Here is a 22,963-nt window from a genome sequence, read left to right as displayed (position 1 = left end):
CGAGGTACCATTTGTGATATGGGTGGCTATTGAGTTGTTGTCACTTATTCCATTAAGGTTATTATTATTATTATTATTGTTTTCCTGTTATACTTTTGTTGTCAGTCTTGATTTATTGCACATATTATATTTTATTAGTAAGTATCATACGATTTGAGCTCATCACTACTTCACCAAGGTTAGTTTGATACTTACCGGTACTTACCGTGGTTCTAGTTGCACACGCGCCCCATTTAAGAGTAGTAGAGATCCAATACTTGAGGGTTTTGCAGCCTTCTAATTATTTTGTCAGGTTAGTACGCGGCGTTTGGACGGGAAAAAGAAGAAAAAAAGAAAGTTAGCACAAAGCATCCAACCTCCCACTTCCCCCATACCTTTACACGGTACAAATCAAAGTTATCACCTAATTATCGAAAAATAGAACCAAATTACCTCACAAACCACAACACGGGGAGAGGAATCCCATTATTAAATATACTGCAGTATACAACTTACATTGTTCTGATATTGTTGTTTAATCAAATCAAACGCCAAGTCCAGGAAAAGAAGACAAGGGCTTATATTGATACTATCGATCTATTGACAGCTAATCATAAGTCTTTCAGAAATAGTCTAAACATTTATGAATTAAAAGATAGTGGTGGGTTTCTCAAAGAGATGATTGGATGGAGGGTAAGCAGAAGTTGAAGCAGAGAAGAGACGAAGGGGGAGATGGCAAGAACAGAAGCCAAATGGTGTTCGTACAAACGAACCACGATTATTGTTTGTGCAATTAACATTTTTGTTGCTCTCTATGTGCTTCACTCTTACACTTCAGTATACATGTACACTACTCGCAATGATACCCAAAGGGGTAAGTCCTTATTTATGCCTATTGCTTGTTCCCTTTTCTTGATTTTACCCATTTGGGGATTCTGTTTCTTTTCTTCGAAAATAATGCTATTCTGTTTCTTTTCTTCGAAAATAATGCTATTATGTGTATACAGCTTTTAGGTATACTCCAGATCAGGTTAGGAAAATGGACGAATCGAATCGAATAAGAAAACAACTAGAACCTGTGCATCTTATTAAACTAGTAAGACCCTTTTCTGATGTCGGATATTTAGTTGTTTTTTTTCCTGAGCTTTAAGGCTATGGGCTTGATGAGGGATGTTTGTTTTTCCGGTGAAGATAAAGGGATTAAAGGAAGAATTTTTCATTGATGAAAAGGTGGTGCAAGTACCGCAGCAAATTAAACAGAAGATAGCTGATGAAATACTAGCAACTTTGAGAGGTGTCAATGCCGGTGACCATGCAACAGCACAACGAGGTGATTATGCCTTCAGTTTCAGAGTAAATTGATCGATATTGGGCTATCTTTGTTTCTGAAGCTGCATTGTTGAATCTTTTCATCGGATATCCTTCTTGTTGTTCATTCTGTAGCCTAGATAATTGTGGACTTTCTATTATCGTGTCTTTTTTGTAATATTGCAAGATCTGGTAATAGTTGATCCATGCTACATTGGGCATATAGAAGTCTCAGGTACATGTAGAAGGCTGAGACAGTACAAGTACTGCATTCCTTTTTGTGCCCATGAGATGCCACTATATAACTAGACTTCGATAGTATATTTTCATAATCCACATTGATTTCATTGATAATATTATCAATATGGTGTGAAAAATATTTACAGTAGAGTGCAAGGCTTAACCTCATTCATCTAACAAGCGTGTCCAACTCTCTATACAAGAGGGTATCTTCCTTCTTTGTCAAAAGTATAAATGAGAAAAAATGAGACTTTTTGCTGAACTAGGAAATGTCATGTTGGTTGAAGATTTGGATAAGAATGACAAGGCCAATGCTCATCAATAAACTGGAGATCTATACAATTTATTTGCTATTTATTTGGAATAGTCTCTGAGGTGTTTTCTTTGGAAAATGATTGATGAGGCGAAAATCATTTAGACCAATCCTATTTATTTGAATTCAAACCTTAAAAATGGAAGTGCTAACTTTACCCGAATGAGTTTCTGCAGTCATTTAACTTTTTAAAAATGGTTGCTGCAGTTATTTATTAGTCATTTTGTATGGTCCGAGCACCCAGTTATTGGCAGTTATGCGAGCTGCAATATCAAGATGAGATCCGTAGGTCTTTGTTTATTTTTCACTATTTAACCAAAACCACAATTGAAGTGGACCAAATTGCTCAAGTTTTGTTGTTCTTTTCTCTTGGTAAAAAGACAATATATTAATTCGTAAATTAAGTTGTAAAGTTATCGATGCTTGTGCTCCAAACTTTTAGTGTTCTGTTTTCGTGTTGGTCTCCAAGTGCTGGTCTTTTTGGTCCCGGTGTCTTTTTTTTCATATGTAAGATATGTTGTGGCTATATTTTTAAGTGAAAGGTCATGGATAAATGAATGTGAAATTGTGTATTGTGCTTTCCTTCTTTTTTAAATAGGATGCTTAACATAGGAAGTGACCTCATCTTAGGATGCTATTCCTTTATTGTTTATTGTTAGTTTACAGATATGTATAGTGTAGTCTTGTCCCACATTGGAAGATGAGTAATATCTCCTTGTGGTGTATAGCTATAAATAGGGACCTCTTGTATTGTATTTATCATCCAATATCAATAGCATATTTTCTCCCGTGCCTTCTCACATGGTATCAGAACATTAGTGAGAAAAGATCGCTGTGCGTCATTCCAGCGTTAACCGGGAAGAAAGAACTTAGTCATCGTGCAATTTTCCGGTGACCTAAGGCTTGTCTAAGCGAAAGTCACTTTCTGTCGGTGTTGTGTTAAAACCAACACCACCACGAGGTAGATCACCCTCCGACGACCAACCCCTGAAATTTTATCCGGCAGAAAAGCCGCCACGCTCCTCCACACGCCGGCAACAACTTTTCCGGCGAGGGTTCCGGCCATTTTTTCGCGAAGCTTCTTCAGGACAGTGTGCTCTCCTCAAAATTCCGAGCCTACCCATCTAATTCAAATCAAATTCCGACCACTTTTATATTTTTCCGGCGTGAACAGTGATCTTTCCGGCCATTTTTTGAAAATATTTCTTCAGGACAGCTTGCTCGCAAAGGAATTCCGAGTCTATCCATCCTGTTTACGACAAATTCCGACAATTTTGGAATTTTCCGGCGAGCAGAGTCACCTTTTACTTTAGTCCATTCAGATGTTTGGGGTCCTAGTCGAGTCAGTTCCACCTTGGGATTCCGCTACTTTGTCAGTTTCATTGATGATTATTCCAGGTGCACTTGGATATTTTTGATAAAAAATCGATCTGAGCTGTTTTCTATTTTCCAGACCTTCCACGCTGAAATTCAAAATCAATTTGGGGTTTCTATTCGCACATTTCGTAGTGATAATGCCCGAGAGTATTTGTCTTCCTCATTTCAGCAGTTTATGAAATCTCATGGGATTATTCATCAAACATCTTGTCCGTACACATCTTAACAAAATGGGGTAGCTGAAAGAAAGAATAGACATCTTATTGAAACTGCTCGTACCCTACTCATACAATCTCATGCTCCGTTGCGTTTTTGGGGGGATGCAGTTCTTACATCTTGCTATCTTATTAATCGTATGCCATCTTCAGCTATCCAGAATCAAGTTCCATTCTCTGTCATGTTTCCCCACTTACCTTTGTTCTCTCTTTTACCCCGTATCTTTGGAAGCACTTGTTTTGTCCATAACCTTACTCCAGGAACAAATAAGTTAGCTCCTCGTGCTCTTAAGTGCGTATTTCTGGGTTTCTCGAGAACACAAAAGGGGTATTGATGCTACTCTCCTGATCTCCAGCGGTACCTTATGTCTGCTGATGTTACCTTCTTTGAAACCCAATCATACTTCACAGGTTCAGGTCATCACTTAGATATTTCTGAGGTACTACCAGTTTCATCTTTTGGAGATTCAGTCACTCCAGCTCCACCACCTACAACTCCAGTTGTAGCTCCACCACCTATAGCTCCACCACCTATAGCTCCAGTTCCACCACCTACAACTCCGGTTGTAGCTCCACCACCTATAGCTCCAGTTCCTCCACATAATCCAGTTCAACCTTCTGCAGCTCCACCACTCTTGACTTATCATCGTCGTTCACATCCAGCATCAGGCCCAGGTGATTCACGCCCCGCATCAGATTCTGCACCTACTGCGGACTTGTCTCCTCTTAGTCAACCAATTGCACTCCGCAAAGGTGTACGATCCACACTTAATCTTAATCCCCACTATGTCGGTTTAAGTTATCATCGTTTGTCGTCACCTCATTATGCTTTTATATCTTCTTTGTCCACTGTTTCTATCCCTAAGTCTACAGGTGAGGCACTATCTCATCCAGGATGGCGACATGCTATGATTGACGAGATGTCTGCTTTACATGCGAGTGACACTTGGGAGCTTGTTCCTCTTCCTGCAGGTAAGTCTACTGTTGGTTGTCGTTGGGTTTATGCAGTCAAAGTCGGCCCGGATGGCCAGGTTGATCGGCTTAAGGCTCGTCTTGTTGCAAAAGGATATACTCAGATTTTTGGGCTTGATTATAGTGATACTTTCTCTCCCGTGGCTAAAGTAGCATCTGTTCGTCTCTTTTTGTCCATGGTTGCTGTACGTCATTGGCCTCTTTATCAGTTAGACATTAAGAATGCTTTTCTCCACGGTGATCTTGAGGAAGAAGTTTATATGGAGCAACCACCTGGTTTTGTTGCTCAGGGGAGTTTAATGGTTGTGTGTGCAGATTGCGCAGGTCACTATATGGTTTGAAACAGTCCCCTCGAGCTTGGTTTGGTAAGTTCAGCACAATTATTCAGGAGTTCGGCATGACTCGTAGTGAGGCTGATCACTCTGTGTTTTATCGGCATTCTGCTCCTAATCTGTGTATTTATCTAGTGGTTTATGTTGATGATATTGTTATTACTGGTAATGATCAGGATGATATTACTAATCTGAAGCAACATCTCTTTCCGCACTTCCAGACTAAGGATCTGGGCAGATTGAAGTATTTTCTAGGTATTGAGGTCGCTCAGTCTAGCTCAGATATTGTTATTTCACAGCGGAAGTATGCCTTAGACATTCTTGAGAATACTGGAATGATGGGTTGCAGACCTATTGACTCTCCTATGGATCTGAATGCTAAGCTTCTGCCTGGACAGGGGAGCCTCTTAGAGACCCTACGAGATATAGGGGGTTGGTTGGCAAATTGAATTACCTCACAGTGACTAGACCTGACATTTCTTTTCCGTGAGTGTTGTAAGTCAGTTTATGGATTCTCCCTGTGATAGTCATTGGGATGCAGTTGTTCGCATTTTTCGGTATGTAAAGTCAGCTCCAGGCAAAGGATTACTATTCGAGGATCGAGGCCACGGGCAGATTGTTGGGTACACAGATGTTGATTGGGCAGGATCACCTTTTGATAGACGTTCTACGTCTGGATATTGTGTTCTAGTAGGAGGTAATTTGGTCTCGTGGAAGAGCAAGAAACAGAATGTAGTTGCTCGATCTAGCGCCGAAGCCGAATATTGGGCCATGGCTATGGCGACGTGTGAGTTAGTTTGGGTCAAGCAGTTGCTCAAAGAGTTAAAGTTCGGAGAAATTAGCAAGATGGAACTAGTGTGTGATAACCAAGCTGCTCTTCATATTCCGTCAAATCCGCTGTTCCATGAGAGGACTAAACACATTGAGATCGACTGTCACTTTGTCAGAGAAAAAATACTTTTAGGAGATATTGTTACAAAGTTTGTAAAGTCGAATGATCAACTAGCAGATATTTTCACTAAGTCTCTTACTGGTTCTCGTATTAGTTACATGTGTAACAAGCTCGGTACATATGATGTGTATGCACCGGCTTGAGGGGAGTGTTAGTTTACAGATATGTATAGTGTAGTCTTTTCCCACATTGGAAGAGGAGTAATATCTCCTTGTAGTGTATAGCTATAAATAGGGACCTCTTGTATTGTATTTATCATCTAATATCAATAACATATTTTCTCCCGTGCCTTCTCACATTTATCAATAGAGATAGAAAAGGATGTCATTTCCTGATTCGTGGGTGCTTCTAGGTATAATACCTAATTTTGGCTTATCTCAGTTTCTAGTCCTCTCATCTTAGTGCTGCACAGTTCTTACCAAATGAACAGTGTTAGTGAATCAATTGCTATATCAACAAGCTGGAAATTGAGAAAGGTGACTTTAGAATACAGAAGTTCCAGAATTTGTGCTCACGCACTTTCTTTTTTATTGAGTATAATGTTACATTTGAAGTTCCATCTATGTTCATAGTGCTTAGGCGGTCCCAAGTTCGGATAAAGGAGAGTTGCAGTAGGTTGAAAACTAGCATAAAATTAGCCTAATTATGAGGAACCCTCTTTTTAACACATTTTTTGGGATGTGCTCTTCTAGGCATTCCCTACACAGCACCCAGGTATAATGTTAGATGGGTAAGCAGTTCTTCTATCACATCACAACTGGATGTGGGGGAGTATAAACTATAAATGGACATGAATAGCTGACAAAAATTGATTTGTGATTGAGGATTATTTGTTGATTGATTGATAATGTTATGTTTGGAAACAAGGAAAAGGGAGAGAAAGGAAGGTAAGTTTCTAAGATTTCAATTATTTGTTTGGCTTGTATGAAAAACGTGACAAGTATGAAATAGGGTAGCCAGTTTCCTGTTGCTCCAGATTGAAAAGAAGAAATGTTCTTGATTTTGACTTCTATATTTCTATTTCTATTTATTATTTTCCCTTTCTTTCTTTTCCTTCCCATTAAAAAAAGATCCAAATTTGTTGTGCCAACAGCCTCTGAGGTTGATGACAAGATTAAAAGGAAGACATCATCTAGGAGTGTCTTGAGGTAATAATCCTAGATCAATAATGTTCTCAGATCTCCTAGTAAAAAGTATCTCTGAGGGGTTGGATAATTTTATTAGGTCCATGATCTCTGAGTTATCCTCATTTAAATTTGTCTCGTTGCCACGATCCTTTACGTGTAGTTCTTGTTCAAAATCCCTAATGGTACCTCCCTTAGGGAGAGTGTGGCGTGGAGAGATTGAGCAGCATCTGTGATCTTTCTCGTATTGGGGCGGTAAAATTGAAAGATCATCTCCATGTATGGGATGTAGGGATTCATCTGAAGTGGAATAGGCGATTGTGTTTCTGTAATTTGGTTGCTAGAAGCATTTCTTTGGTTGAAAGTGATTGTGCTAGTTTTCTTTCTTTTTTTTTTTTTTTTGAAGAAAGATGTGATTGTGCAAGTTCTGTGTGATACTTAATTCTTTCAAGGCATAAGGTGATAGAAGGAATTACAATTATCTGGAAGTTTTCTGATTTCAGGCTGGTATTATCTACCCTTCTTTTATCACTCCCGACTTTAAAGAGGCGTTGACCACTTGATTTGCTTTAGAGAGAATGGCTTCCTACACAACTCTATCTCTTGCGGCTCGACAGTACATCATTTTTTCTTTTGATAAGTATCACGCATGCTTATGCATAATGCTCCAATTCTTCTCATCTCTATCTTCACTTTTAACCTTTTGATAACTTGAATGCTGGAGAAACTAATGATCTCAACCCAACTTTGACTTGCTTGATGAACTAATCCCTTTTCTAACTCAAATTTTTTGTATTTGGTTCCTCTTAAGTTTCTCTTCTGTTACCTTGCTCCTTGTATAGTCCAAGCGCTTCTTTAAAGTAGGCTAACACAACAACAACAACAACAATAACAAACCCAGTATAATCCCACAAATGAGGTCTGGGGAGACTAGTGTGTACGTATACCTTACCTCTACCTTTAAGAAGGCAGAGTGGCTGTTTCCGGTAGACCCTCGGTTTAAGAAATATAAAAGGAAAGGCAACAACAAGCAAACCAATCAGAAAACCGAAGCGAAAATACAAAACTAACAGTAGGTAATGCAATCAGAAAACCGAAATGAAAGCAAACAACAAGTAATAACAGAAGTCAAGGAGTACGAAAATACATAAATGACATTAAGTAATGTACTAAAGCTACTGTTACAAACAAGGACAACGCTCGGTTACCTAACCCTTTACCTTTATTCTCAACCTACATACCTTCCTATCCATGGTCATGCCCTCAGTAAGCTGGAGCAATACCATATGTTGCCTAATCACCTCTCTCCAATACTTCTTCGCCCTGCCTCTACCTCTCCTTAGGCCCTTCAAGGCCAACCCCTCACACCTCCTCACCAGTGCATTTGTGCCTCTCCTCTTCACATGCCCGAACCATCTAAGTCTCACCTCCCGCATCTTGTCCTCCACAGAGGTCACGCCCACCTTGTCCCGAATAACTTTATTTCTAATTCTATCTAACCTGGTATGCCTACACATCCATCTCAACATCCTCATTTCAGCCACCTTCATCTTCGGGACATGGGAGTTCTTGACTGGCCAATTTCGTCCCATACAACATAGTCGGTCTGACCACCGCACTATAGAACTTACCTTTAAATTTTGGTGGCACATTCTCATCATACAAAACACCGGAAGCGAGCCTCTATTTCATCCACCCCGCCCCAAATACGATGTGTGACACCTCGTCGATCTCCCTATTCCTTTGTATAACTGACCCAAGGTACTTGAAACTTTCTCTCCTAGGGATGACTTGTGAATCAAGGCTCATGTCTTCGTCCACTACCTGAGTCGCACCATTGAACTTGCACTCTAAGTATTCTGTCTTGGTCCTGCTCAACTTGAAACCTTTAGATTCCAGGGTCTGCCTCCAAACCTCTAACCTCTCGTTAACACCGCATCACGTCTTGTCAATCAGTACAATGTCATCTGCAAATAACATGCACCACGGCACCTCCCCTAGAATGTGGCGCGTCAGTGCGTCGATCACCGGGGCAAATAGAAATGGGCTAAGGGCTGACCCCTGGTGCAACCCCATCACAATTGTTTCCCTCCCCCTGTTCTCACTCGAGTCTTAACTCCATCATGCATGTCCTTAATAGCCCTAATGTATACAACAAGAACACCTCTAGCCTCCAAACATCTCCACGGAACCTCCCTTGGCACTTTATCGTAAGCCTTCTCTAAGTCGATGAACACCATATGTAAATCTCTCTTCCTCTCTAAGTCGATGAATACCATAACACGAGAAAATTAAATTGGCTTTGTGATATCTTTACATGTTATATTGAATCCACATCTTGAACTTTATTCTCTTAAGCTCTGTTTCTTTTCTTTTTTTTCGTTGTGGCCATCCAACATTGACTACAAATCCAGATTCTTAACCTAACATCCTATCTAGAATCAAGCAAATTATTTTCATTTGCTACAGAATTATAGATATTCTCCTCAAACCATGGCTTCCTTGGCACGATTCCTCCTCTTTGTGATCACCAAGGGTGGACTTTGTCAAATTGGAGGCAAATTCTTCGAAGATTCCTTATTTGTATTTGTTGTCCACCCGTTTCACCGCATCATTTTTCTTGACAAGATTCAACATAGACTCCACAACTTCACTACACTACATTTATGTCATGTTAACACAGGTCGGCAACACCAATCGGACGATCCTTGTAACATAGTTGATACCATGTAAACATAGAGAGAAGGGAGTCTTATTATTTTGGTTAAATACATAAAAGGTTTTTTTTTTTTGGTATCCGAGAAATCCAACAAAAGCCAGTGGTGCATGGTTCGAAACTCGATGGACAATAGACCCACCCCTATACCCTAAAAAAGGGGCTATGTATATGGGAGTTTCCTTAAGGGATATATGACATAGGGTTACTCTATGCATTAAAGCTCTGACTTGGGAATTGTGCCCTTAGCCTTTTTCTAAACTTTTAGCTCATCTTTCCGGCGAGGCTTTTCCAACTTATTCTCTTTTAACATGGGTGATAAGTTAATCCTCATTACAGGTGATAAATCTTTTGAAGTTGCAAATATTAGTGATGATCGAGTCAGATGGTTTTCTATCACCGAACACAGTAGACGTTTTACAAGCACAATAAAGGTCGACGAAAGCAACCTCCGGTGGATATGTTCAGTCCTATACCAAGCATCTAAGGGGACAAGGGAATTATACAGAAGATGGGGAAGGAAACAAGAAGTATATCTCTCCAGGGTATATGAAAACTACAACATCTACGGGTGCTTTCTGAGGGTGGAAACTTGGCTGGGTGATCGGAAGTCAGCCATCATTATTCCTGAATCAAAATATGGCCCGGTTGGGCGGAGATTGCAGAGAGAATCCAATGTCATTTGGGAATTGAAAGTGCGCATTTACAGCCCCACCTCCTCAACTGAAAACTTATTCAGAAGCTGCAGATATTCAGAAATGGCCAGAGTCACCGCCAACTTCTTTTGGGGTAGAAGATAACCACCCACTTACCAGATGCCTAGTGGGCAGATTCAATGATGCTTTTAATCACACTCTGAAGACAGAGATTATTCACAAATGGTTCATATCTAGATGGAAGATGACTGCTGGACTGAAAATTATTCCGTTGGATCACAATCTCTTCCTCTTTGAGTTCCTATCAAGGAAAGAGGCAACCAGAATCATGGCAGGGGACTGGTTTTGGAGCCGCAGACATTTATCTCTGGATTGGTGGTCACCGTCCTCTACTGGTAAAGCTGCCATATCGGAGAACATCTGGGTAAAAGTTTTCGGTGTTCCATTACATACGTGGTCTTTGGAAACTTTCAAGTTGATCGAGGTTCATTGGGGTGGACGAGGATACAAAAAACAGAAGCCACTTCTCCTGGTCTAGAATGTGTTAAGAATACAGGGGTGAAACCTCCAGCGACTTGCCAGGTAAAAATCGGTGACTGGAGCTATGAAATATCTATTTTGATGGAGCCTCACGAAAATTGCAGCAAATATGGGGTTGCCGGCAAGGAGACATCGGTTGGAGAAGGTGTGGTGTTAGAACCAGCGGTCGTTTCTATGGTGAAAGAACCAGTGGTTGCTTCTTTGGCGAAAGAACCAGTGGTCGCTTCTGTGGTACCAGCTGTTTGCCCTAGCTGTGCGGTCAAATCAGTCAACAACTTTAATTTAAATCCCATGACCCTATACTCAGCTGATCCGACCCGTTCTAAACCCAAAGCCGTCCTTAATAAGTCTAGGGCCAAAACCCCAGTGGTAAAAGACTTGAGCTACTACTCAAAAGCCCAAAACAAGAAAATAGGGCTTCTGTTATAAAGAAGTGGAAAAAGAAAGGTGGGTCTCCTGACCCATGTCTTTTTAAGCCCCTCTCTTTTGAACCTGTCGTTTATTTTGGCCCAGTTTCAATTGAACTCCAAGCTCATGACTTCAGTTCCAGACCTTTGTCTGGTAACTTGGAGACTTACCTAGACGCTGATGACGAGGCGGAGGATTCTCATATTAGTAAAGGGTTGTCTGGGGTAAATGACTCTGAATCTCTTCTTTCTTCTCAGTTGCTCAACGACTTTCTCCCACTACCATGGTATGAAGGGGAAGCCATGAACACGCAAGTTGTTGAAAATCCCACTGTGATTGAAGCCTCTAGGTGGTCAAATATGGCTATGCTTAAGGCATGCAAAGCATTTGGGGTTAATGTCGTCGGTTTTGAGCACGATAGTTTGGAAATTATCTTGAGAATGGAGCAGAGTAGGGCAGTCCAATTACAACAACAGAAATCCTGCCCTGCAACACCTAAAAAGATCAGGAAGAAAGGGGAGATTGAATTAAAAACGTTAACATGGGGGCTAAGTGACAGCAGTGATAGGGGCAGGTCTCAACCCAAATCTTTTGAATGTTAGTGAAAATTATTAGTTGGAATATACGGGGGATCAACAAAAAAAAGAAGCGAAGCACCTTGAATTCTCTTGTTAAAAAGTGGGGGCCAGACATTCTTTGTTTGCAAGAAACCAAAGTGGTAAACTGGACCACCAACCTAGCAAGACATATTTGGGGGAACACATGGGTCACCTGGGCTGAGTTAAAAGCCCGCGGCAATAGTGGGGCATCATTATACTTTGGGACAAAAGGTGTTGGAAATGCATCGACACACAACAAGGGGAATTCACTATTTCTTGTAGGTTTGAAAATTTACAAAAGGAGTTTAGGTGGGTATTCACAGGTGTATATGGCCCTCACACTAACCCCGAAAGGGTAGAGATGTGGGAAGAGCTGGCTGCAGTTAGAGGACTTTGGTCTGATCAATGGGTTATCAGGGACTTTAATGTGTGCCGATTCGTAGGCGAGAGATTCAATTGTTTCAGGATCTCCAAGGCAATGTCTGGGTTTTCTAGAACTATTCAAGACCTTGAACTCATTGATCTTCCACTTTAGGGAGCCCAATTCACTTGGTCAAGAGGAGAGGACCAACTTCAAGCTTCACGAATTGACAGGTTTCTAATCTCTCCGGAATGGAATGATTGTTTCAAGTCTGTAAAGTAAGTGGCATTACCTAGAGTGTTATCTGATCACAAGCCTATTCTCTTAGAATGTGGCGATTGGGAAGCAACCCCATCTTATTTTAAGTTTGAGAACATGTGGCTCCAAGTTGTAGGTTTCCTGGAAATGGTGAGGAACTGGTGGCAGTCCTACCAAGTAATGCGCACTCCTGACTTTATTCTGACTCAGAAGTTGAGGCATCTGAAAAGGGACATCACAACATGGAATAGGGAGGTATATGGTCAAGTGGACATGAAAAGAAGTCAGGCTTTTGCGGACTTGAATGCAATAGAGCAGGCAACAGAGACAAGAGTGTCAAGTCAGGATGCAAAACAGAAGGCATTCAACCTGAAGTTAGAGCTGGAGCAGATCACCATTGCAGAGGAAACCTCATGGAGGCAGAAATCCAGATGCTTATGGCTAAGGGAGGGTGATAGGAACACAAAATTTTTCCAAAGAACGGCAAACTCGCACATGAGAAACAACTACATTGGCAGGCTTCAGGTTGGTGATGAAATCATAGAGGACAAGGTCCTTATAAAAGCTGAAATTGTGGACTTCTATAAAAATTATACACTGAAAGTGAACCATGGAGACCAGTTGCTGACTTTGACGGACTATCATCCTTAGATTTGGAAGATAGAACATGGTTAGAACTCCCCTTTGAGGAGGAAGAGGATTTGGCAGTCTTAAGATCTTGTGCTCCTGACAAGGCTCCTGGTCCTGATGGCTACACCATGGCCTTCTTCCAAAAGGCCTGGGATTTTCTTAAAAATGACATCATGAATGTAATGCAACACTTTCATCAAACAGGACACTTGGTGAGATCCTGAAATGTTTCTTTCATTGCTTTGGTTCCCAAAAAGAAGGGAGCAATTGAACTAAAAGACTATAGGCCTATCAGTCTAATTGGAAGTGTCTACAAACTGACTGCAAAAGTTATGGCTGAAAGATTAAAAAAAGTGATAGGGAAACTGGTCTCTGGACAGCAGAATGCATTTATTAAAGGCAGGCAGATCTCTGATGCTTCACTTATTGCAAATGATGTGCTTGACTGGAGGAGTAAAAGTGGCATTCTTGGAATCCAATGTAAATTGGATATTGAAAAGGCTTTTGATCAGCTAAGCTGGTCGTTCCTTATCAATATTCTGGAAAAGATGGGGTTCGGTGGAAAATGGATCAAATGGATTGAATATTGCATTAAAACAGTGAAGTACTCAATATTGGTAAACAGAGGACCAATTGGTTTTTTCTCTCCCCAGAAAGGTATAAGGCAGGGAGATCCCCTCTCCCCATTCCTATTCATATTGGCTATGGAAGGGCTTACTAGAATGTTGGAAAAGGCCAGGCAAATGGAGTGGATACAGGGCTTCCAGGTGGGCAGGGATCCAGCAAGTTCTATCAACCTCTCTCATTTGCTCTATGCAGACAATACTCTGATATTTTGTGAAGCTGATACACAACAAGTCCTCAATCTCAACCACACTCTCCTTATCTTTGAAGCTTTGTCTGGTTTGCATATTAACATGTTGAAGAGTGTAATTTACCTTGTTAATGAAGTCCCAAACCTAGAAGAGCTTGCTGGTATTCTAAGTTGTAGCATTGGTACCTTTCATGCTTCTTAATTGGGACTACCATTGGGAGAAAAATTCAAGGCAACATGGATCTTGATGGCATTATTGGGAAGTTTGAGAAGAGATTGGCTTCTTCGCAAATGCAATGCTTATCCATGGGAGGAAGACTTACACTGATTAATAGTGTGCTTGATAGCATACCAACATACCATATGACCCTTTTCCCTATGCCAAGTTCAGTCCTCAAGAAGATTGACAGAATTAGGAGATCATTTCTATGGGAAGGGAGATGCCAAACACACAAATTTCACTTGGTAAAATGGAACAAGGCTACCTACCCTAAGACACTTGGGAGGCCTAGGCATAAGAGACCTCAAGCTGCACAACAAAAGCATGCTCTCCAAATGCTAAGTAGGGGGCTCAGAATAACTGGTGCACGAAAAGGGTTACAACAGCTCATGGCACTTGCCTATGGAAGCACATTTCCAGTTACAACAACGAATTCTTCCGGAACATTTCCTATAAGGTGGGTAATGGAACTCATGTCAAATTCTGGAAGGACAAGTGGTTGGGAAGCAATGCTTTGAAAGACTCTCATCCTGCACTTACATTGATCGCCTGCAATCCTGATTCAACTAGTGCTGAGAATAGAGAGGGGAACACATGGAACATTACTTTTAGAAGGAATTAACAGGATTGGGAGTGTGATGACTTCCTTGCCCTATTAGCTTCAGTTGAGGCTTGAAGGTTTCAACATAGAAGAGTCGCAGCCAGATAGAATGTCATGGGCCAATTCAAGCAGGGGTATTTTCACAGTTAAAACATGCTATTACCATTTAAGTGCCCAGAATGACATAATTGAAAACTAGCCTTGGAAGCTCATATGGAGAACAAGACTTCCCACCAAGGTGATATGCTTCGCATGGATTGTCATAAACATTGCCCGTCTAACTCAAGACAATCTATGTAGAAGAAGCATCCCACTGGTCAACAGGTGTTATGTGTGTCATCAGAATCTGGAGTCCATCAGTCACCTCTTTCTTCACTGCCCCAGTTGCAGCACAGTTGTGGAATTTTTTTGTCTCTATTTTTGGACTGAATTGGGTGCAACTCCAGTCTCCAACGGAGGTCTATGTATACTGGAACTCTTGCAGAGTGGACAAAGCCATCAAGAAAATCTGGAGAATGATCCCAGCTACTATCTTTTGGTGTATTTGGAACGAAAGGAACCACAGATATTTTGATGGAATCTCAACTCCAACTCACACTTCGAAGGGCTCATGTTTAGTTAATCTATACAGTTGGAATTTCCTCAAACCTGTACAATGCCCAGTTAATTTTTTGGATTTTGTTGGCTCCCTGATCTTTTAACTGATCTTTTGTATTTTGGAGCTTACATTATCATCTCTTTTGTACTTATTTTGCATCTTCTTGATGCCATTTAATGACAATTACTTACTTCATCAGAAAAAAAGGGATATAGGACATAAGTATATATAATATTCTCCTACTCAGAACATATTATGACATAGATAATTCTAAAATGTAAATGTACTGAATTCTTGATTATATGAAAGTCTAAGTATGAACACAAGAATTTGAACCCAAGCATTGAATGGGAAAGTTCAAATTAACATCCATTGAACCCGCCTCCTTGGTCGTCTAACTTCTTCATTTGGAGGGGAAAAGTTCAGTAAAATGTTGTAACATTTACTTGATCATTAGTCTATTGCTTAGATCTGAAGTCACAAGTTCATAATTGATTGGTTCCTCATCTTGATAGATTTCCAGGTTTCCTTATATATTGTCCTTACTAAAAAAAGTTGTGGTTGCTCCTGGGACTTTGGTTTAGTGGTAAGAGCACAACACGTGATGTGTGGTTTAGGCGCACGGAACTAGTTTGAATCTTACCGCGGACAAAAAACTTGGTGTTTAAATAGAGAAGGGTATAGTGACAAGCCCATTATCCATCGAGTTATGAACCATGTGCCAATGGCTCTCGGAGATTTTTCGTAATTAAAAAAAATGATAAATAGAGTTGTGGATGAGATTTAGACATAATATGCAATTAAATACATCATAAGGGTTTAGAAGAAAATGAGAACTAGAGCTTAGAAAGTAGTGCCTTTAGCATAGAGATGGACAATTTGATTTGAACGCACTATGAGAGATTTTAAAGGGGGGAAAACTCATTTTTACAAATTAGGGGATGCTTTCTGTTTCTTAAATATTTTGTTGTACTCATGAGATTCCGGTTACCATTGATAATTGGGTTAGATTCGTAGAGAATCATCTTCTTTATCAGTTAGGCTTTTTTGCTTTTTGTATACGAGAGATTGCTCCAATATATCACTACAATTCTTACTTAATCAGAGAAAAATAATAGTTGTTGTTCTCTATACACAAATCATTCTTCTAACGTTCTGTGTCTTTGTCTGGTTAAGATCTACACTAATATGTCCTATAACTGTCTCATCACCGATACAAACTTTAAATGGCTACTTTTTAAATTGCTCCCCCTCCACTTTGTCAAGCCTTTAGAAGTATATTTGTGATTTATTAAAAAAATGCTTTATCTGATAGCTAAGGTAGAAGACCTCTTGCACTTGCATATAATATAGATTCTTCTTGCTTCTTTATTTCCTAGAGATTATTTTTCCACCGAAATGTCATTTTGGTGTTATTGCAAATTGTTTCTTCATGATTGATCAAATGCCTTTATCCATTTGTCATTTGAGATTTTTGTTTGGTTACAACTAACACGGTTACTAGTTGAAGTCAAGACTGCCAGAGCCAGTTGAACTTCAGTAGATCCCACCCCATTGAATGAGCTGCGTTTGATTATCATCTCATAATATCAAAATTGGTACTTCAGCTGTTTATGAGCAGTTTCTATGCAAATAATTTTAACTTGATCCATTCTGTAGTTCATTACGGTCTAATTATAGGGCCCATAGATTACCCGTCTTAGCTCCATATTGTAAATGGTCCTTCTTATGTGATAGATACCATTTTACTCTTGGTATTCTTATTGGTTGTTTGTTTAGAAATTTTCAACTTATACTTTGTTTTTTCTTTAAAAAAAAAGTAAATATTACTTGTTACTATAAGCACAATACTCAATCTTACACAGACCATCTTGGGGGGGGGGGGGGTGTAATTATTGTACACAAAACTCAGTATCTAATACAGGTCATTTTCTATGATTATTAGGATAAAACTTAGTTTGCCCTCCATCTCTTCCCCTTTGTTCCTCTCCCTCCCCTTTGCCTCCCATCACCCGACCTCAATTATGCAAGTTCTTTATATTTTTCATTACTTTACTTTTTTGTGACGAAGTAAGGGAATTTCATTATATGGCATCAACAAGATGCATAGCAAAAATTATAACATAAAGGTATTGTCTGCTCATATACAAAAACTTATAAAAACTTACAGGACAGCTAAGGAGCGGACAAAATCCAGAAATAGTTCAACACTAGTTTCAGGGGCCTGATTGAACCAACTAAATAAGTTAATTAAACAAGTGGCTTTGAGAGTGTGGTTGGGAGTTGAAATCCCATCAAAATATCTACGGTTCCTTTCATTTCCTTTCATTACTTTACTTAGTGCTTCAACTGGCTTTCTTTCTGTCTTCATGTACCTTGACAATTACAGTTAAACATGAGCTAACAATTTACCATTGATTGTTTATGTTCAAAGATTTTCAGATGAAATATCAATTATTTGTTATGCTTGGCAAAATTTAATTCTTGTAACTCAAATCATGCCCTTAATCTTATGAAACGTACCTGGATATAGAAGACCTGCATTGTGATTATCCTGATTCCCCTTGGTATTACTGCATCTGTTTGTTAACGCCTCCACAAAATTTGATAAAATAAATCACCCGCATTATGATCTACTTATCCTGATTCCCCTTGGTATTACTACATCTTTATGATAGCACCTCCCCAAATTTAAATCAAAAAGCAATTAAAATCCCTCCCCATTAATGTACCCTTACCTGTTAGTAAACCAAAGCACTTCTATAAGGTTTGATGAAAAGAAAAAGCTTAAAGAGATGCATTTCTTTGAAGTGATATTTCTTTAGATAAGGTAAGAAATTTTATTGAATTTGGGAAAAGCTCCCGTTTACAAGAGGTATACCAAAAAGTTGAGAATCTACAATGATGTTTTCTCTATCAAAATTAACTTTTCAGCCATTACATACTATTTTCTTGCACTACAAGTAATATAAATAAGTCAAATGAATATCTTAAACATCGTGTCCAGTCAAACACCACCACATGAATTGAAATGGAGGTAGTAGATGCTAGTCGACTGTTAGTCCTCTTGAGCTTAGCATGCAATAAATTTTTTTTCATTGTGGTGTTGGCAGTGGCTTGACATTCGGCAAGCCTGGTGCCAATTTCTTTTATTTACTTACATTTTACCAAATGAGCTGGAACTGAGAGCCAGTGGGAAGGACCACCCTCCACCTCCACCTCCACTTCCAAGCATAAAGGTTAGCGGGTCGAGTCATCAAGGAAGCAAAAGTGGGAGATGGCCACTGCTGGGTTAATCTTACCCCCTGTTTATAACCCTGAATCCTTTTTGGAATTTATCAGCTCCTTAGTCTTATGATAGATCTTTTGTTAATATTTTTGGGCTGCTACTTTCTGTTTCTTTGTAACATCTGCATCTTCTTGATGCCTTTTGTTAATAATATTCACTTCATAAAAAAAAAAAGTGGGAGATGGCCACTGTGAGGCTTTTGATATGTGGTTTGTGGGATTGGGGTTTTACCATATCCAAAAAAATTATAATAATAAAAGAATTGATGTACTTGCATACATCTAAAGAAGAGTTAGAGTTCTGGAAAGTGTCGAGCCAAATCCTACTGCCTTTGCTTTATGCAGCATAGAATTTGCTAATTAGAGGCAAATAAATATTACGATATTCCTTGCATTCTAGAAAACTTGATCTGAATTGGTTTACAAGGTTCAATTTACTGATCTTCGGTATCGGTTTGGACATTGATTAATTCATATTCTCAAACTCAAATTTATAATATTAACTACATAATAATAGTGTTGCCCGTAAATCTTATGATTAAGAAAATGTATGAGAAAATCACGGTAAAAGATTCTTTTTTTTATAACCACAGTAAAAGAAGATTCTTTTGATTTTTAAACTTTTGTAAAGGGGTAAGTTACTGGGAAATGCAAACATGCAGTTGTTTTTCTGTTTCTCCATGAGCTATTTTCTGCAATCACCATCAGTTGCAAGAAGCTAATGAAAAATGATCTCCCACCCCCACCCCCTCTCTGTGGTTTCACTTTTATTGGAGTCACTAGATGACCTGCATATTTTTCATTCTTGAGTTGATAAATGAGTTCAAAAGTATGTCATGAAAGATGCTTATTTCATGTATCTGTTCCCAACAAAAGATGCCACTTAGAACTGCAATATTTCTGAACAAGTCGACATGATTACTTTTATGAGTAAATTATTCTATATTGGACTAAGGTCTTCTTGTGCAACAAAAATTGGATGATCTACTTAAATGCAAATTATTCAAGAGTACTACTTGAAGGATACATGTCTATGCAAATATAGTAGTTACCGTTTACTGATTTCATTTGTTATTACATTCTTTGTCGGTTCTAGTGCTCTGTGAATAAGTCAATATTGAATCAATATCATTTTACAGTTCAGTAGTATTCCTTCTGTTGTTTTTCTTTACTTCTTCCTGGTTATCATTGTTGGTGTTGTTTCTGGTGAACAGAGGCAGTTGAAAGTTGGCGCAGGAAAAAGTTAAAAGAAGCCAGGAAGCTTATTAATAGGAAGACGTCAAATTCAACTATTGCCCCAGAGGAAGCTAGTACGTTCTTTTACTTATGACTGTTTTTATTTCGTTTGTAACTCAGTTTTTGTTCACGCTTTCTATATTGAGCTTTAAGCTGATGTTAACCTGGGTTTCTTTTTCCTAGCCCATAATCCATATGTACTTTGACAAGATGGTTTAATAGTTCTTAGGAAATTTGCTTGCAGGTGTACTTGCACAAGCTTTGGATGTTGACTGGGCTGATCTTGCAGAAGAGATTGGTCTTTGGATACCTGTTGCAGTAATTAATAAGGAACGTGATGACAAACCTGAGGGTGAAGAAGAATTTGGTAATGACGTACTTCATTTTTCAGTCAAAATCTTGAGTTTATTGTTTTGATTCAGATATGTCATTCACTTTATTCCCTATCTTTATTTCCTGACAGAAGTGTAGTTGTTTTCTGCGTAGAAGATAGGAGAAGGTAAAATATGGTGGATAGATAGTATTTCTGCTCAATTTGTGCAGTTAAAGCACTGTAACATGAACTACTTTCACTCACTAACTTGCTCCTCTGTCAAAACAAGCTCCCTGGGGAAGATTTTGCTTTCTTGTTTCTAACCCAGTATTCACTTCCATTCTCCAGACAATGAAATTATAGCTGGCAGGCGGCTTCCTCCTGAGTGTAACGTTGAATTTCATACTGATTACGGTGGCGATGCAGTCAGGTGGGGCCTAACCCACCCAAAAGAATCTGCATATGAGTGTTGCATGGCCTGTTTGAATCAAGCTAAGAATGCTGGACGTAATGACAAGAAATGCAACATATGGGTTTATTGTCCATCTGAGACAGGATGCCATTCTCCGGATATTTATCAACACAAACATCAGGAGTGCTGGCTGAAATATGTTAGTTCTTGGTCCCCCTTCATTAAGTTTACTACCTACCATGCTTTTTCTCCTCCTTATGTCTGAATGTCTGATAATTTATGAATGATGGCTAAAGCTGTCCCTTTGATTTGCAAATGCAGGCAGAGAAACCTAAAACGACTTTTAAGGACCGGTATTCGGAATCATACAGAAATGCCCACCCAAATGCACCAGTTGTTGTTCCATGGATGTCTGGTATTGTCAGTGTATAATTTCCCGCTAACAAAATATGGTTACCAAGTCTTGAGGCCTTGGTGCTTCTACAGTTGTGATGTCGTATAAGTTCCACGTGAGGCCACTGTATCTTGAGATAATTGTGCAATCAGTATTCATGAACTGCAGTTTCTAAGCACAGCTGCTTCTCTTTTTGTCATGAAGCTTGGAACTAGAGTGTAACATTCTTTTGTATCACATGGTGGTTAGAGTGGTACTGGTAGCTTTAAGTTAGAAAACTGACTGACTGACTGCCAAGGATATGTGGTTAAAATATTTGAAAGCTTTTTAACCCTGCCCCATCTTTTTTCACCTGCCAAGGATAAAGTTATTACATTATTGTATTGCCCAAAAGGTACCACGTATTGGTATCAGATCAATTATGCCTTTCAAACAATAAATTCGCTTACTGCCATCTTTGATGTCTCACGGTGGGCTGATTTTTAGGCTATCTTTGTGTGGGTGAGACCAAAGACACTCAACTTTTGCAAAATTAGAGGACAATTGGTACTCAAAATTATATTTAAATGACAAAAGCATAATTTTGGCCAAAAACTCAATAATAAGAGATTATTATAAACATGTTATGAAAATAATTATATTGTGGATGTCCATTTATTACTCCGCTATAGATAATCTTCCTGAAGAAAATTATCCATTTAGTACTCTGTTGAAGTTTATCTATTTTTGTTCTCAATTCATACATACCTTCGCCTAATTATCTAGCTTCGTGAGATACACTAGGTTAAAGGCTTGAATATTATTTTAGAAGCTTTTGTAAAGAAATTTCAATTAATATAAAATGATGCCCTCTTTCTCAAAGACGATGATGCATGACATGCCAAGCACCGTCAAAGCACCACAGGTTATTTAACGAATCACACTGTTTAAATTTTAAAATTATAAATTGTAATAAAAAAGATGCTGAATGCAAGAGAGTGATATTCTAACTTATCAGACGCAATCCCTTTTAGCCATGGTACGTTCTTGCCCATACTCCGTTAGATTACATAAACGATGTCTTGCAACTAGAGATGGCAGTGGGGCGGGGCGGTTGCGGTGCGGGTTTGGATTTTACCCGCAAAACTTCAGCCCGCACCGCATATCAATTATTTTTATTTTCAACCCGCCCCGCGTGAACCCACCCCAACCCGACCCACCTAACAAAAAAACTTTCGGTTTCTTCTATAAATTCTCTGTTTCGTTTGAACTTTTGAGTTCTGTGCAACTTTAATTTAGTGAAGTTTGATTATTTAAGTTAATTACCAAATTTTCTCATCTATTTATTGCTCGTTGAACTGATGTTTTAGCTATGCTAATTATATATTACTATTATTTAGTTTTAACAAAAATTCATACTTCCAGATTTGGCTACTAGATTGACTTTGTTTCTTCTTATTGTTCTTTTATTTAACGGTAACAACTTTATTTCAAAACAGAAAAAGGGAAAAAAACATGAATGAGAAAAGGAAGAAAAAAGAGGAAAAGAGAACCAGATTTTTCCAATTAATATAATAACCACAGCCTTGTAAAATATTAAACATCCTGTATACGGTCGAAATAGATTTCAGCCTTGGCACGTCCGATATGGTTCGAAGGGTGATGTATCGAAGTAAGATCCCGAAGGGGGGACGAATTAACCTCGAACCCGGGGAGGCCGGTCCGTGTCGAGATCGATACCATAATCAAACTCGAACAAGAATCAGACCATGACATAGGGTCGACCTATCGTGCTGGTAATCCAAAGACCAACCAACACTGTCCTGGGAACAATTCGAGGGCTCAAACCAGGATCGGGCTCGAACCAAGATCACAAGTTCGAGCCGAAATCAAGCTCGAACCAAAATCGAGGATTCTAAGCGAGATCGAGCTCGCAGACAAAAGCCGTTGCAATCCCACTAGAGGGAATCTTGGTAGGAATTATGGAAAAGCTGACTTATCATGGGTCTCCCACTGAATATTTATTTTATTATGCTTAGAGCCGAATCCCTCCACTATAAAGGGGCTTGGTTATCATTTTTGTAGATAGCTTCTTCTGAGACTTACATTGTAATAAAAGTATTATATT

The 22,963-nt window shown here is 39.2% G+C and overlaps 1 protein-coding gene across 1 annotated transcript; it reads left to right on the top strand.

Annotated features, from left to right (window-relative positions):
* The first annotated feature begins 268 nt into the window (after positions 1-268).
* Positions 269-21,187, top strand: LOC107822425 (uncharacterized). The gene is made up of 7 exons (XM_075221702.1): positions 269-853; positions 987-1,075; positions 1,171-1,309; positions 19,716-19,811; positions 19,982-20,104; positions 20,399-20,661; positions 20,784-21,187. The coding sequence occupies exons 1-7, from the start codon at positions 712-714 to the stop codon at positions 20,892-20,894; spliced, it is 963 nt and encodes a 320-aa protein (XP_075077803.1). The 5' UTR covers positions 269-711; the 3' UTR covers positions 20,895-21,187.
* The last annotated feature ends 1,776 nt before the right edge of the window (positions 21,188-22,963 follow it).

This window comes from Nicotiana tabacum, chromosome 9, assembly GCF_000715075.1.
Source record: "Nicotiana tabacum cultivar K326 chromosome 9, ASM71507v2, whole genome shotgun sequence".
In the NCBI taxonomy this organism is placed as follows: Eukaryota; Viridiplantae; Streptophyta; class Magnoliopsida; order Solanales; family Solanaceae; genus Nicotiana; species Nicotiana tabacum.
The sequence above is the reverse complement of the archived record's forward strand: the minus strand, read 5'-3'. Positions and strand labels throughout refer to the sequence as shown.

What these genes read in the sequence shown, in the direction of transcription:
- LOC107822425 (XM_075221702.1), top strand. Translation starts at nt 712, where the DNA reads ATGGCAAGAACAGAAGCCAAATGGTGTTCGTACAAACGAACCACGATT. An exon ending in TCGCAATGATACCCAAAGGG is followed by an intron (nt 854 to 986) that starts GTAAGTCCTTAT and finishes ATGTGTATACAG; the next exon opens with CTTTTAGGTATACTCCAGAT. An exon ending in TGAGGGTGAAGAAGAATTTG is followed by an intron (nt 20,105 to 20,398) that starts GTAATGACGTAC and finishes TCCATTCTCCAG; the next exon opens with ACAATGAAATTATAGCTGGC.